The following is a 16951-nucleotide window of genomic DNA, read 5'->3' as shown; positions in this document are numbered from 1 at the left end:
AAGCGAGTTCACTCCGTTTGCTCGCTCGATTTCTTCTGCTGCCCTCTGTGGATGTGGTGCGTTACTGCTCTGCTCTCTCGATTACGACGTCCGGCCGCCGTGTGTCTGAGTCGTGTACGTGACGTGTAAATTGCAAGATAAAAAATAACATGTCCACCACCACCTCCTGCGGAAGTTAGTAAATTTATTGAAACGGACAACGGGAACACTACTCATGTTGTAAATAACACTATATACAAGTAATCGTACCTCATAAATGTGAATGTTAGGTAAGTATAATGGAAGAAATTGTATTGGAATAGTATAGACTAAAATAATAATACCTTCGCTTCGGACTAAGGCTAGCCTAGCCTAGGCCTAGCTGCTAATTAGGCCCTCGGATCATCCATCCAGCAGGCCCTCTATCTAGTGTAGGGCCTAGCTATGATAGCAGGTTGCTTGGTAGACTAGGCCTAAAAGGCCTCCTAGCCAATAGAGGCCTCTATCTAGCCTAGGCCTAGTGGAAAGCTAGGTAGCCTAGCTTTAGCTGCTTACTACAGGCTAGACGAGTCCAGTAGACTCATCGTAACATAGGCCTACACTTATAATATTTAATTAATTAAATATCAAATGCAGCAGTACTGAAGTGATGGGACTGAGAGAATGTCAATTAGAATATGTGTATGAATGATCTCTTACAGAGATTTTTAAGATTAGATGTAAGAGGAAACAAGTTAATATATTTAATTTATTATTAAATTTATATATTTTAAATAAACAAATACACAACAAGTAAAGCATAATAAGAATGTTTATTTATCAAAATAATCATGTTTTGAAATTAAATAAAGGTAAGTGAACCTCACAAAAAAAAGACAAAAAAAATATACTGAGAATAAGATTAATGGTGAAAAGAAAAAATGTTATATGATTTATCATAAAATTAAAATAAACAAAACAATTTTTGTCACATTAATCCTATTTATTTAGTGCATGTCTGCATGAAGTTGGACATGATATCTCACAGTCATTTATTGGTGGTTTGCCTCATTTTGTTTATATATGATCATAATGTTAATTTGCATACTAAAATTTGACCTTTGAATGATTTTTTACAGGCTTTGGTGTCCAGTATTTGTTGGTTAGTTGAGACCTTAAAAAAAATAAATATGATTTCGAAAAGGAGACAGTGTAAGTTGATCATTGCAACCTCTATGATCTGGGTTTTTATTGATGTAGTGGCTGTACTGTACTACTCTGCTCCTTGTATAGGACCTACATGCAAAAAAGCAAGTGAAAACGATCCCAATCTAGTGAAACGTATTGTTGAGAATGCAAATGAATGGGTATATAGAAAACCAGAAGATAAAAAACAAATAGGTAAGAATCTAAAGATTGAATACATTCTTATTGTTAAGAATTATGATAGAGGAGACAACTAGAAAAATATGGGAGACCATTTTGATGGTATGAATGATTTAAAAAGCCTCTAGCCTAAAGTAACCTAGACCTAAAAAACAATTGAGACAAACAAAATTCAAAGGGCTTCGTAAAAAGTATTGGCTTAACAAATTATTATTGTTAATAATTAAGTACAGTAAACTTATCTTATGAAGTAGTATTATTCCAGGTACTGTTTCTTAATTTTAAGAAGCAAAATAATAATTGCCTTCTCTTTAGATGTTCCACGCCAAATCAACTTAGATGCACCTGGCGAAATGGGAAAGCCAGTAATCATAGAACAAGAAAATAAAGCAGAGTCAGACAGACTTTTTAAGATAAATGAATTTAATTTAATGGCAAGCGACAGAGTTGCACTAAATAGAACGTTACCTGATGTCCGTCCAAGACAGTAAGTGTACTCAAATCATTGTTTGAATCTGACCTCACATGGATGAGTGATTTAAATGTTAAAATATGTACAGTATGTATCATGGAGGTAAAACATTTTTTTTTTCCTCCATGGTATGTATACTGTACTTTATGGTAAAAAAACAAATCAGGTATTCAGTTTTGCTGTAAAAAATGTCAAAAAAAAAAATGTAATAATGTAAAGAATACTGTAAATTATTTTGCAGTATTTGATTTGTCAGTCATTATAATTATTATACAGATTGCCATTTAGTTACATTTCTTTAGTATATATAATTATATCTATATTTTAGTATGCTTAAAAGATAATCTACAGTATGATATCATATTACACATCTGTTCAGAAGTCATCGTTAATAACCCAAATAAAAACAAGTGCTGTACTAAAATTTACTTGTATGAATATTGTTACTATTACTATATAACCTTTTAATATATAGTTTCCAATAATATACTACAGATACTCGTATTAAGTCAAGCAGAATTAATCATTCTGTCCTGGTGTGCATTAAATTCTTTAGAAATTATTGATTAGTTTGTGAAATAGGTTTGCCACGTGGAGAGAAAACAATTGTCAACCAATCCATTGTTAATGTTAACTCAATCAGTGGCAACATGTGCAAAAAGATAAAACAATGCTATTATCAATGATTGAGAATGGTTGCCACGTGGAGAGACTTGAGATTATGTGACAGCACAATACACATTCAGAACAGATATTAAATGGTACAACCTCTATTTAAATATCCACCATCCATTCATTAAATAAACAATATTATATAACACCTATATAAATTCCTGTCATTTGATTGGACGAATGTGGGTCACATGGCGTGCAATAGTACGCACTATTCAACGTCTAGATGTTATATAAAACAAATAATGAATGTTTTGTATTCGTGTAATGGTACAAATAATGGCACTTGGTGAATGATGAAAGGTTATATCAACTCGGCTTTGCCTCGTTGATATAACCTTTCATCATTCACTTCGTGCCATTATTTGTACCATTGCACTCATAAACATTCATTATTTGTATACTAGTAATAGATTAGAACTGATTAGAACTTTTTAAAAGAATTTTTAGATAATTTAAATTATGTCATAAAAATGTAATCAAATTAATTTCAGATGTCGGGACAAAGTCTACTCTAAGAATTTACCAGACACAAGTGTGATATTGGTCTATCATAATGAAGCATGGAGCACGTTGTTGCGCAATGTTCACAGTATCATTAATCGCTCACCTAGAGACCTTTTAAGAGAAATTATTCTAGTTGATGATGCTAGTGATCAAGGTATGTAATCTTTATTTTAATTAATTATGATGCATGATGCAAATATATATATTACTGCATAAAGATTTCATTCTTTGTACAATACCATGGTATAAGTTTAAAAAAAATAGTATTTAAATTATTAATAATGAAGCATATGAAATAGATACAAATGGTAAGATATTACTAAAATTACATTTTGTATTTAATGTTCTGTTGACTTTTTCCTAGCTTACTAAAATTGGAGATTATGGAGTTTTATTAATAGATATACAACATTTATTCTATTTTGTATCCTAAAATAAAATTTCAATGCCCCCTGCTGTTTGAAAGCTTTCATATGGTGATAGTATTTTGAAAAGAAGTTGTTTTCCTTAAAACAGCTGTGTACAGTGACTGTACAGTAATTAGCATTTAAAAAATTGTTTAAACTGGTGAGTTTCGACCATATGGCACACACTAGGATAAGAATTCAGTAATTTATTTATTTGTTCAGTTGTGCATCAGTGAAATTTAAATGAATATTGTTTCTTAATGATGAATATTTCTGAAAAATTGATTAGTTTGTCATTGTTTCTTCGAGGGGTTATAGATTTGGTACACCTTGTTAATAGGAAATCACAATTTACTGATTCTAATCGAGGCAAGCGGCACATTGCTTAATTGACGTTTTAGGCAAACAAAATATTTGCATCGGACACTTAACAACACTTGGCTTTATTTTTCAGATCACCTTGGCAAGAAATTAGAAAACTATGTTGCTAAGTTACCGGTGTCCGTTAATATACAACGAATGCCAAAACGTGCCGGATTGATACGAGCGCGTATGCGAGGAGCAGACGTTGCAAAAGGAAATGTACTTACGTTTCTCGATTCCCATTGCGAAGTTACAGAAGGCTGGTTAGAACCACTGTTGGCAAGGATACACGCTGATAGGTAATGTGATCATTATTACATACTGTAATTAAATGAAAAATTGAGTTTAATAATTCAATAAACAAATTATGTTATCCTACTGTATCACTAGATTTAAAGTCCTTTTTATTTATCATATACTGTATCAATTATTACCAGTATATTAATAATAGCACCAAGTGGTGAAAGTCAAAATTATCTTACGAACATTGCCTGTACTTGTTTTCAGTAATTAGAAAGTTTAACCTTTATCACCACATTTTTAAACCATTGAATCAATTATATATGGTATTTAAAACCATTATATGGTAATTTATTACATCTGAAACCATTTTATATGGTATCGTATGCCTGGAACCATGTTTAAGTCCTTAGTCTGGGCCTTTTCTTTATTTGACATTTTTTGGGTAGATTTGTAATAGAAAGCATGTCCAATGCCATCTAAAAATTCCATTTAGGCTCAACAGTACTAATTGAATTTCAAAATAGCTTCCCAGACTGTTTATATTCTACTAATGCTTAATTTTCTTCCAAGTTGTTTTTAGAAATCTGTATAGGGATCAGTGACAGCATAGCATATCCACTGTTGCAAAATTCCAGAACAGCTAACCCTAATATTTGTAATTTAAGCTTGAAACTAATACTATGTTAACATCAACAAACCTTTACAGTTTATACTCGTACCGTGCAAAAGGAATGTCTTAGACAAATTATCTCTGACGATTTTCAGTTTTAGCAATTTACAAAAACCTTAAGCTAAAGCCATTGTTTTAAAAAGTAAACAATGATCTAAAACACTACTTTAAAAGGACTCCACTGTAATTGTTAAAAAGCATAATTATAGTGTAAAATATTTCTAACCTGTAGGAGGACATCTGTATGTCCTGTAATAGATGTAATAAGTGATGAGACATTTGGATATGGTGGTCACACGGGTGACCCTCAGGTTGGTGGTTTCAGCTGGTCTTTGTTCTTCAACTGGCATGCAATTCCGAGAAGAGAACAAACAAGACGTCATGGTGATCCCACCGAACCCGTAAGGTAAGGCAGCAGTATTATCACACGAGGTGACTACTGTATTTGTTACCTTCCACTAACTACAAATTTGTTTTTCTCATAGGATATCAAGAACGGCCGTCATCATCATCCCAAGGGTTACGTCTCGTTGATTTTCTTGTAAAACATAATTTCTTTTCTTCATTCAGAACAATTGCAGTTTGTCCTGTTATTGATGTAATCAGTGATGAGACTTTCGGTTATCAACACGGGAATGACCCGCAGATGGGCGGGTTCGGTTGGTCCTTATTTTTCAAGTGGTACGGTGTCCCTAAACGAGAAGCATTACGACGAAAAGGTGACCCGACCCAGCCTGTTAGGTAGGCCAGCTGTTTACCTGGGCCTGCATTCTATGGCATGTTGACAGAATGAAATGAGCACAAACAAACTAATATTGCACAACATTTTGTTTTCTTCAAGCTGGTTGGAGAACCTTAATTCTGTCTAATTTGTTTTTATTAATATACAAATTCATTGACAATAGTCCTGAATCGGGAATAAATAACTTGATTTGTGCATCATTCTTGGAAGTTTTGGCATGTCTAAAAAATAACAAATAACCACAAGATAGAGACTCAGACCAATAGACTGAATGTCTTATAAATTGAAGCGATAGGAGGAATCTCTTGCATGCAGTCAACTGCAGTAACATTATGACCAAGCTTGTATTTAGTAACATAATATGTTAAAATTACAGGCATGGTAATGCACATTTAATAATCATTCCTCATTCTACTGTACATTATTAAATGTTCTCTTCTTGCCTTAATAATTGTGTTATTAACATCAAGTATTTATTGTGTAACCATATCCATGTATCCAGACCTCCCTACTTACAAGGAAAAATGTAATTAGATGATGTAATATACTGTAAAATCTGATACTACAGAAAATTAATGAAAATTTAATTGGAATTTATGAAAATAGACATTTATATGTCTATTTTTATATACAATTTTTGTTTTGTTCCGATGGTTGATTTTTATCAACTAAAACACACAAAATTGGTTGTTTATTCATACTATTTTGTAAAAATTCCCATTTTAAGAGAATAAATTTCCGCACGACTTGGAGTGTCGGGAGGTCTAATTATCAAAAACTTAATAATATCATGTGTTTTATAGATTTGTTTTTTAAGTTTTTTATTTTAACAATGTCTTTTACTCTTCTTGATACAAACTATTCTATATTAATTGTACTAATATAGATTTTATAATTTGTTCAGTAACATACCTTCAAGGAATTTCCTCTAAAGCCCATAGCCAGTTGGGGTTGAGGGTTCAATTAAATCAGCCTTTGTCCTCACATACCTTTTTCAAACTAAATAACAGCGGAAGTGATGGTATAGGCCTTATAATTGGCATAACTTGTGGCAAAACGAACCCCACCAAATAAAGCTACTGGCTACTGGCTTATGTTGTATAAAAATGTAACTTCTTTTTATTAATGATTTGGCAACCAAGTGCATTGAACTAAAGCATGTTGTTTGCCATGTGTGTTGGTGTATGTTTATGTATCTGCATGAATTTGCTATTTTAATTTGATATATTATTTTGTCTGTAAAGCCACCGAATGTTATTTTTCCATTTAATGTTGGAAATTAAATGTGGAAGAAATTCAGTGTAAAAATACATCAAAATATTCAGACACTTATGAATTTTTAAAAAAACCTTTTACAATTTTTTTTCTTCTATAAAATTGTAATTCAAAAGTGTCAAATTATTCTAGAGTGTATGCAGAGGCAAATTACATATAGTGTCATATTATTGGATAATCTGTCAAGCTACTAGTCCTATAGGAATAGAGTTAATAGTTATTTTGAATATTAATGATATTTTATATAGATTCAATGATCTGCTTTAAGGATGCATTTTAATTTTCTTTTTAATACTATTTTTGTTGCTTCTTTAATGATAATTACAAATTAATGATCTTTGTTGCAAATAGGAAAGTGATTTACTGGGAAAAAGCATACATTTATTCTTTATCTATTTTTCATAATTCATTAAATAATTATTTGTATAAGGCAAACATCATTAATCATAGAATCAATGTATTTAGTTTCAGTTTGGTATACCGGAATATATTTTATTACGTTTGCTTTCCTGATGTTTTTATTCCTTTTCGTAAAAGCATGATGAAAACCTAAATTTCCATAAAACCATGTGTTTTGGTTTAATTTACCTTTTGTCCACTTTCTTGTACAGTAGAACCTCTATTAAGGGGGCATCTTCAGGACACTGAAAAGTGTCCCCCTGAATAAGGGTTGGTCATAGTGGTAAAAACATATACTCTTCGTTCAACCATAAAATGTCCCCTTAATATAAGTGTCCCTTGAATAGGTGGGGAGGGATTCTACTACTGTATTTTGAATTGACGCTTTATAAATTATTGATATAATAATAATAATATAATAGCTATATCTACTGTACAGCTGAATCAATTTAATTTTAATCAATGTAACCAGAATTTCTTGTAAAGGCAATTTTTAACTGTTATTATATATTTTGATCATAAATGTTAATTTCTTAAAAATGTTGTATTTTTATAGGTCTCCTACAATGGCTGGTGGTCTTTTTGCCATTTCTAAGGATTATTTTGAAGAGCTTGGGCGGTATGATCCAGGTTTTGATATATGGGGAGGAGAGAATCTTGAACTTTCATTTAAAGTAAGATTAATGATAGTTAATATCAATATTCTAATAGTCTATACTTACATCTGTATATTTGTGTATTTAGTTGTTATTATTTTAATTTGTACATCTTTTTTTTTCTTTTTTATATTTCATTGATTGATTGAAATTTATATTTATTTCCATTTTGTATTACTATGGACAATAAAGAATATCAGTATTAGTTTTTATGTTATTTGAACCAATGTATAAACAAACTGCATTTTATTACTGAGAGAAAAAAATACTAATTTAGGCAGTTTTGACAGTTTAATTCATGAAATTAATGCATAGTTGTTCTTTTTCTTGTAATTTTCCTAGATATGGATGTGTGGAGGCACATTGGAATTTGTTCCATGCTCTCACGTAGGCCATGTTTTTAGGAAGAAGTCACCATATCACTTTCCTCCAGGCACAAATTATGTAAATAAAAATAATCGAAGATTAGCGGAAGTATGGCTTGATGAATACAAGAATTTTTATTATAGAATAGCGCCATCAGTTGCCAAAACCGATCCAGGAGATCTTACAGAACGTCATAACCTTAGGAAAAGTCTGAATTGTAAATCCTTTAAATGGTATTTAGAGAATGTTTACCCAGAGTCATCGTGGCCTGTTAATTTCTTCAGTATGGGTGAGGTAAATAGCATTTGTTTATTTATTTTTATTTTTATATTTTATTTCTTTTTTTGCAAGGGTATACTCTAGGTCTAACAGATGCACTTACCAGTACAGCTGACTTGAATAGGCACTCTACAGAAAACAATGCATAAAGATATTTTTGTTAAAACGTCAAATTACATATCCATTTCATTAAAAGTTAAAATTGATAGACTATAATAAATAATTAAGTTAAAATTTAGTTTTTTTAAATATTAACAATATACAGTATATATCATATATATATATAATACCATATGTTGAGTTTAAATGTCTTGAGCAAACTGTTATTAAGCTTTTTTTTTTAAAGATTCGAAACGTAGAGACAAACCAATGCTTAGATACTATGATGAGAGACACAGGTCATAAAGTTGGCCTCTATGCTTGCCATGGTCAAGGGGGTAACCAGGTATCATTTCATTTTAATTTGTATCGATACTTAATTCATTTATTTATTGATCTTCTTTCAAACACACATTATGTATGGTATACAAAAGAGGAGGAAAAAATGATTTCTGTTCTTACTTGATACTATCTTTTTTCAGATCTGGGCTTTTACAAAGAACTTTGAATTAAAACATGATGATTCCTGTCTAGATGTGGCACACACAGGACCAGTAATGATGTTGTCATGCCATCAACAAGGTGGTAATCAGAAATGGTCCTATGATAAACAGGTATACAGACAGAATTATTTTTACAATCTACATAATAATATGTAGGGTGATTGTTGGTCACTGTACTGCTAATATTACTCGCCTACTACTTTAATATATCTTCTGCTAGATAGTCAATGTACTTCTAGGAGACATGGCTACCTTTTGCTAGATAGTCAATGTACTTCTAGGAGACATGGCTACCTTCTGCTAGATAGTCAATGTACTTCTAGGAGACATGGCTACCTTCTGCTAGATAGTCAATGTACTTCTAGGAGACATGGCTACCTTTTGCTAGATAGTCAATGTACTTCTAGGAGACATGGCTACCTTTTGCTAGATAGTCAATGTACTTCTAGGAGACATGGCTACCTTTTGCTAGATAGTCAATGTACTTCTAGGAGATATGGCTACCTTTTGCTAGATAGTCAATGTACTTCTAGGAGACATGGCTACCTTTCGCTTGGCTAAATTACTTTCGGCTATATGTACTTCTAGGCGACTTACTAACTTACAGCTATGCTAAATTACTGCATAAGTCACTGTACTAATCTACACATTCTGCTTAAAATGTAATTTTCAGATTCTTTGCTACCCAACATTGCTAAATTGCATTCTGCTAGATAGTCACTGTAATTTCATTCTGGATAGTCAATTTACTGTACTATTGAAATACCTGGTTACCTTTCTAGCTTTGCTATTTTTCCTTCTGCTAGATAGTCGCTTTAATATTGAAATACCTGGTTACCTTTACAGCCTTGCTATATTGCTTTCTCGAAAGTCAATGTGATTATTCCTAGCTATCTTTTACAGTTTCTATTATATAGCCTTGCTATTCTGCTAGATATTCAATGTATTGTGGGGAACCCTATCTATACAGCCTTGCTATTCTGCTAGATATTCAATGTATTGTGGAGAACCCTATCTATATAGCCTTGCTATTCTGCTAGATAGTCAATGTATTGTGGAGAACCCTATCTATATAGCCTTGTTATTCTGCTAGATAGTTAATGTATTGTGGAGAACCCTATCTATACAGCCTTGCTATTCTGCTAGATATTCAATGTATTGTGGAGAACCCTATCTATACAGCCTTGCTATTCTGCTAAGATATTCAATGTATTGTGGAGAACCCTATCTATATAGCCTTGCTATTCTGCTAGATATTCAATGTATTGTGGAGAACCTTATCTATTTAGCCTTGCTATTCTGCTAGATAGTCAATGTATTGTGGAGAACCCTATCGATACAGCCTTGCTATTCTGCTAGATATTCAATGTATTGTGGAGAACCCTATCTATACAGCCTTGCTATTCTGCTAGATATTCAATGTATTGTGGAGAACCCTATCTATATAGCCTTGCTATTCTGCTAGATAGTCAATGTATTGTGGAGAACCTTATCTATTTAGCCTTGCTATTCTGCTAGATAGTCAATGTATTGTGGAGAACCCTATCTATACAGCCTTGATTTTCTGCTAGATATTCAATGTATTGTGGAGAACCCTATCTATATAGCCTTGCTATTCTGCTAGATATTCAATGTATTGTGGAGAACCCTATCTATATAGCCTTGCTATTCTGCTAGATAGTCAATGTATTGTGGAGAACCTTATCTATTTAGCCTTGCTATTCTGCTAGATAGTCAATGTATTGTGGAGAACCCTATCTATACAGCCTTGATTTTCTGCTAGATATTCAATGTATTGTGGAGAACCCTATCTATATAGCCTTGCTATTCTGCTAGATATTCAATGTATTGTGGAGAACCCTATCTATATAGCCTTGCTATTCTGCTAGATAGTCAATGTATTGTGGAGAACCTTATCTATTTAGCCTTGCTATTCTGCTAGATAGTCAATGTATTGTGGAGAACCCTATCTATATAGCCTTGCTATTCTGCTAGATATTCAATGTATTGTGGAGAACCCTATCTATATAGCCTTGCTATTCTGCTAGATATTCAATGTATTGTGGAGAACCCTATCTATATAGCCTTGCTATTGTGCTAGATAGTCAATGTATTGTGGAGAACCCTATCTATATAGCCTTGTTATTCTGCTAGATAGTCAATGTATTGTGGAGAACCCTATCTATATAGCCTTGCTATTCTGCTAGATAGTCAATGTATTGTGGAGAACCTTATCTATATAGCCTTGCTATTCTGCTAGATAGTCAATGTATTGTGGAGAACCTTATCTATACAGCCTTGCTACTCTGCTAGATGGTGAGGGCGTGTGGCGCAGTGTGTTGGACGTTGGACTACCGATCGTCAGACCTAGGTTCGAATCCAACTCTCGCCGCATTGCTTGTATCCGTAGGCAAGATACTTTACTTACGTTGCCTTTCTCCACCCAGGTGTATAAATGGGGTACCCAGTTAGATCTAGACACAACTGCGCTGGTTACCGGCTGCATTATGGGAGTATGTTTCCATACGTGTTTGATCCCAAAAAATACTGGGGTAATAATGCTTGTAAAGCGCCTTTGAGCATGATTACTCATGAAAAGGGCGCTATATAAATCTGGTATTATATATTATATATTATAGATATTCAATGTATTGTGGAGAACCCTATCTATATAGCCTTGCTATTCTGCTAGATAGTCAATGTATTGTGGAGAACCTTATCTATTTAGCCTTGCTATTCTGCTAGATATTCAATGTATTGTGGAGAACCCTATCTATACAGCCTTGCTATTCTGCTAGATAGTCAATGTATTGTGGAGAACCCTATCTATATAGCCTTGCTATTCTGCTAGATAGTCAATGTATTGTGGAGAACCCTATCTATATAGCCTTGCTATTCTGCTAGATAAAATGTATTGTGCAGAACCCTATCTATATAGCCTTGTTATTCTGCTAGATAGTCAATGTATTGTGCAGAACCCTATCTATATAGCCTTGCTATTCTGCTAGATAGTCAATGTATTGTGGAGAACCCTATCTATATAGCTTTGTTATTCTGCTAGATAGTCAATGTATTGTGGAGAACCCTATCTATACAGCCTTGCTATTCTGCTAGATAGTCAATGTATTGTGGAGAACTCTATCGATAGCCTTGCTATTCTGCTAGATAGTCAATGTATTGTGGAGAACCCTATCTATATAGCCTTGCTATTCTGCTAGATAGTCAATGTATTTTGGAGAACCCTATCTATATAGCCTTGCTATTCTGCTAGATATTCAATGTGTGGAGAACCCTATCTATACATCCTTGCTATTCTGCTAGATATTCAATGTATTGTGGAGAACCCTATCTATATAACGTTGTTATTCAATGTGTTATCAAGCTAGACAGCCTTGCTATTCTGCTAGATATTCAATGTATTGTGGAGAACTCTATCTATATAACTTTGTTATTCAATGTGTTATCAAGCTAGACAGCCTTGCTATTCTGTTTTGTGGACTGTGGAATTAGGTTATGTTACTACTGTATACAGTTTTAGTCAATTATAAAAGCATGAAACAAGATATGAAATACATGAAACATTAATTTTCTATCATGCTTACTTTTGATTGAATGCCTAATGCTCTAGTTAATATGTGCAATGTTTCCATTCACCATTAATGCTTTATGCTTCCATGCACTTAACGCATATAGCTTTAATTAGTCTGAATTTATAATTGAAAATCTCATTTAATATTAAGTATCATTACACACATTGTTAACTATTCATTTTTACAGCAGGAAATCTATACTGTACTTTGTGTTGCTATTAATTTCCATGAATAGCAAACAGATTGGCTATTTCAATCTAAAATTATTTGTTTTTTAACTTAATTCAACACATGTATTGCTGTGGCAGGTACATGTAAAGGTTAAATGTCGCTAACTTTTTTCATGGCACATTTTTGACATACTGTACTAGCTAATACAATTGATAAAAATAATATCTTCATAGAGTGAGCAAATCAAACTTTATGCATAGAGATATTATGTTCACTATAATATCTCTATGCTTTATGTGACATGTGATGTGCCCATATATGGCATACCACTACTATATTTGGGCACTTGTTTCGTCAAACTAGTTTGATAGTGTAGACACAGTTTAAAAGCCAATTTACACAAACGAGCGGTAACAATAAGTGAGTGAGTGGCCGAGCGGTTAAGACAGTGGAACCGTAATTACGTAGCCATAACATCGGCAGGGGTTCGATGCTCACTCACTCCATGGTTCTGGTGGTAGAACGAGTCTTCTCGGATAAGGACTATAAACCGTAGGTCCAGTGTACACATCTAGCTCGTGTGCACTTTAAAGAACCTAGTACATCTTTCGAGTAGGGGGTTACCCCGGTGTATTAGTACATCACAGCCACTGATCACCAACTGGGCCCTCTGGGAGACCAGTCTTTGACTGAAGAGGTTACCCAGTATAAATATAAATTTCAATTCAATTCAATTCAATAAGCGAAAAACCATGTAGATTCCATATTTTTATTACCGTTGCAGCTCATCTGTGTAAATTGGCCTTAACAGGTATGAAAGGAGATAAGGAAAACAGATAGTTTGATAGATTAGATTTGGACTCTCTTTCCTTGATCCTACTTTATTGGGCATGGACTTTTATTTGTTATGTTTATGTTTCCGCGACTTAAGTTTTTGCGTGTCTGCATAGTGAATAAGGGTATTTTATCCTTTTTGTGAAATAAGCACAAAAATAATATACAAATTATTTTTCAATGTAGGAAAGGCAAAAGTGGACTTATTTTCAAGAGGTGAGAGCGATGTTAGGTGCACTCTTTTGCTCCACTGCATCTTCATTTATGTTGCTTTTTTTTTTAAATTCACTCTGCATGCAAAAGCTACACTTCTCTTGCATTCTTTGGCTGAAATTATTAATTTAATTATTCTTTCCCCTCACTGCTTGCCACCTTCCAGCAACTCCCAAACTTGCACTGTATGTAGATGACAGCAATTTATTTTACAAAGCAACCTGAATATACAAGAAATATTATTTAATAAGTTACACCATAGAGGAATGAGTTTAGAACTAATTACTAATGACTGAATGTAAACAAAGTTGGTGAAAATACTTGCTACCAACAGGTATCATTTAGTTTGTAGTATTAGTTAAGTTAATGTAGACTTACTATAATCAACTAAGGTACAAATTAAACAAATATTGCGCAAGACATGGGTGAATATATTGCAGTATACATTAATATTTTTTGTTGAGTCTCCTATAAACCTATACCTATGTCTACACAACCTGCACCTAATAATACACCCAATGAATAGGAACAATTTATTAACAGAATGAATGGGTGAATTAATAAGGAAAATGTTCAATATATGAAATTTACTATTGATTGTACTGTACCATCAGAGCAGATGAAAAAAACCATGATGGTATATTTTCAGTAATTGTACAGTCAACTCTCCCAATAACTGACACCTCTCTGTAAAGTCTGATATTCAGAATGTGTTTTTAATGATTAAGAAAAATTTGGGACCTTCTGGACTGGTTTTGAGAGAGAGTCCAGTATTGGGAGAGTTTACTAGTTAAAAGTCGGAGTAGCTCTAAAGCAAGTAGCTCTATCAAATGCCTGAACGGCTTGGCTAATAAGTAATATAAATTAATGAATGAACTACCTGTTGAATAAATGTGAATTATTTATATACTATACACCGATATATACAGTAGCGTGGAGATGAGATAGTTGTTGTTTATTATTTCTTATGCTATCTTATTTTATACTGTACCTTTGCATGTCTGTACATGGTCTTCATCAGACATGGTTATTTCCTTTCATTGAGTTATTCTTGTTTTCAGACCAAAGAATTGAAACATAGCAGTGGACTATGCTTGGATACATCAGAAAAGGCTCACGATGAACCAAGTGTGAAACCATGCAATGGTCACAAGACGCAACAATGGGAAATGATCAATATGCAGCTACTTGACTGAACAACATAATTTAAAAACAACTTACATGTTTTATACTACCAAAAAGAAACATTGCCATTGATGGCAATTTGCTCACTTTTGACAGTTTTGAAGATAATTTGTGTATTGAAAACACCTGTGTAACATGCAAATTTCTTACTGTCTTCTCTGAAACAAATCAAGTATTGTATGTTAACTTGTTAATCTACATAAAGTTTAATTCAAATAATTTATTGAAGTAAATTAACATTTTGATTTGAATATAATCTATAAGCAAATGAATAATGGAGCATGTAAGCAGAACATGTTAAATTAGTTTTGTTTTAGATCCTATAATCAGGAATATAAATTTAATTATAACATAGGATATATATTGCATTGTTTTTTGCGATGTAGATCAACTGTTAATAGTGCAATAAATAACACAAGTTCTCCAGTCTAACAAGCTGTACGTTAAAAATAGTATAACACACCAATGTGTATCCTTGCCATTTAATTGGTCGCTTGTCATGTGCCATGCATTATTTGGATCCAACCCCATGATTAGTGGAACTTTGAATGTTCAGGGTTAATTTAGAATTTTGTGAACATGATGTTGCATTTGAAAACCGACCTTAAGTGTGCTCTACTCCACACACCATAATTTGTATAGGTCTAGTGCCTAGCCTTTGACAGTCACAGGTGTGTTATAAAACAAATAATGTTTGTATTTGTGGAATGGATTACATTAGCTGAGAGATGAACTGCTCCACATCGATAAATAGACCAGTTGCAGTCCATCTTTCAACTAATAGAAATATTCTATCCATTCCAATAATAAGTATTATTATTTGTTGTTATACTGTAGTAATTTCTATGATTTATTGCATTATACAGAAATCACGAGGATATGTATATCCAACATTGGACTTAATTTTCGTTTTTGTTAACACTATTTTGGATGGGAACATAGGAATATTATAATTGTAGATTAAATTAAAGAAGGAAAATGTAGTAAAGTATAATTACTGATTAATTAGTAGAGTAAGTGGATAAAGGGAAAGAGACGCTTCTATCGTGTACAACAAAGAGCCAGCATACTGTAATTTAATTAATAATTGGTGGTTATATCACCGTTCTTGCTGCAGCCTGGGTGTACTGTAGGGAGAAAATATTCTCAATTTAAATAATGTCAATCCTTTTAAAATAGACCAAATTGCTGCAACAATAAGGTACTGTTTATTAGTGAGGGGGACTTTAATTAATAACATTTCACTGATTTAATATTTAGTATTTATATACTAATTTGAAGACTTCATTTAAAGACTTTATTTACAGTTTTACAGTACTCTTGAAAACTATGAAATATAAAAATATACAATGATTTCTATCTATATTTTGTACTTTGTACCACAATTTATTTCTGTATATTACAATGTGCATTTAATCAACAGAAGTCAAACATATTTGTACAGTAGGAAGGCCCAGGAAATGATTTTTTTTTGTATACACATATCAATGAATCCTATTAAATGTTCTTAAGTGGGGTTCTTTTCCGTCCATACTTTTATGAATTTGGTGATATTTAGTTTCATCATTTTTAATCTTTTTATAGTGTCGTAAAATCCAATCTATAAATCTGGGCGTCGCATACATTTATATTAGAGCAATAATACTTAAATAAATTGCATGCTGGTAAACATGAATTTGGACTAACATTAGTGGTGATGGGATTTAAATCTTCAAATATTTAGCATTTTTTTCTATTTGCTATATTATAATTGATGTGTGGTGGGTACTATACATTTCCGCCTAAACCATGTTTGTTTATTAACGAAAAAGCAATATCAATGTATAATTTCTAAATGCGATTGATTATTATTATACTGTTGTACATCTACATTTTATGAATTGTAGTGTATTTGCACATTTATTTTCCCATAAACTTATCAATTAATTTTATATTGTGTGTATTTCATTTATTTGTTTTAA

The 16951-nt window shown here is 32.5% G+C and overlaps 1 protein-coding gene across 6 annotated transcripts; it reads left to right on the top strand.

The window, feature by feature from the left end:
- The first annotated feature begins 120 nt into the window (after positions 1 to 120).
- On the top strand, positions 121 to 16921 carry LOC140059388 (polypeptide N-acetylgalactosaminyltransferase 1-like). 6 transcript variants are annotated; one of them, XM_072105280.1, is made up of 13 exons: positions 121 to 269; positions 1098 to 1359; positions 1660 to 1831; positions 2983 to 3149; positions 3857 to 4064; positions 4911 to 5084; positions 5249 to 5419; positions 7651 to 7768; positions 8093 to 8410; positions 8742 to 8840; positions 8977 to 9108; positions 13779 to 13808; positions 14867 to 16921. In XM_072105280.1, exons 2-13 carry the CDS (start codon positions 1149 to 1151, stop codon positions 14999 to 15001), a joined length of 1935 nt encoding a protein of 644 aa, XP_071961381.1. In that variant the 5' UTR covers positions 121 to 269; positions 1098 to 1148; the 3' UTR covers positions 15002 to 16921. The 6 variants fall into 6 exon arrangements, with proteins under 6 accessions (XP_071961381.1, XP_071961404.1, XP_071961399.1 ...); XM_072105303.1 differs by lacking the exon at positions 4911 to 5084; XM_072105298.1 differs by lacking the exon at positions 5249 to 5419.
- Positions 16922 to 16951: the final 30 nt, after the last annotated feature.

This window comes from Antedon mediterranea, chromosome 1 (genome assembly GCF_964355755.1).
Source record: "Antedon mediterranea chromosome 1, ecAntMedi1.1, whole genome shotgun sequence".
NCBI lineage: Eukaryota > Metazoa > Echinodermata > Crinoidea > Comatulida > Antedonidae > Antedon > Antedon mediterranea.
The sequence above is the reverse complement of the archived record's forward strand: the minus strand, read 5'-3'. Positions and strand labels throughout refer to the sequence as shown.

What these genes read in the sequence shown, in the direction of transcription:
- LOC140059388 (XM_072105280.1), top strand. Translation starts at nt 1,149, where the DNA reads ATGATTTCGAAAAGGAGACAGTGTAAGTTGATCATTGCAACCTCTATG. An exon ending in CCTGATGTCCGTCCAAGACA is followed by an intron (nt 1,832 to 2,982) that starts GTAAGTGTACTC and finishes AATTAATTTCAG; the next exon opens with ATGTCGGGACAAAGTCTACT. An exon ending in AATGGTCCTATGATAAACAG is followed by an intron (nt 9,109 to 13,778) that starts GTATACAGACAG and finishes TTTTCAATGTAG; the next exon opens with GAAAGGCAAAAGTGGACTTA.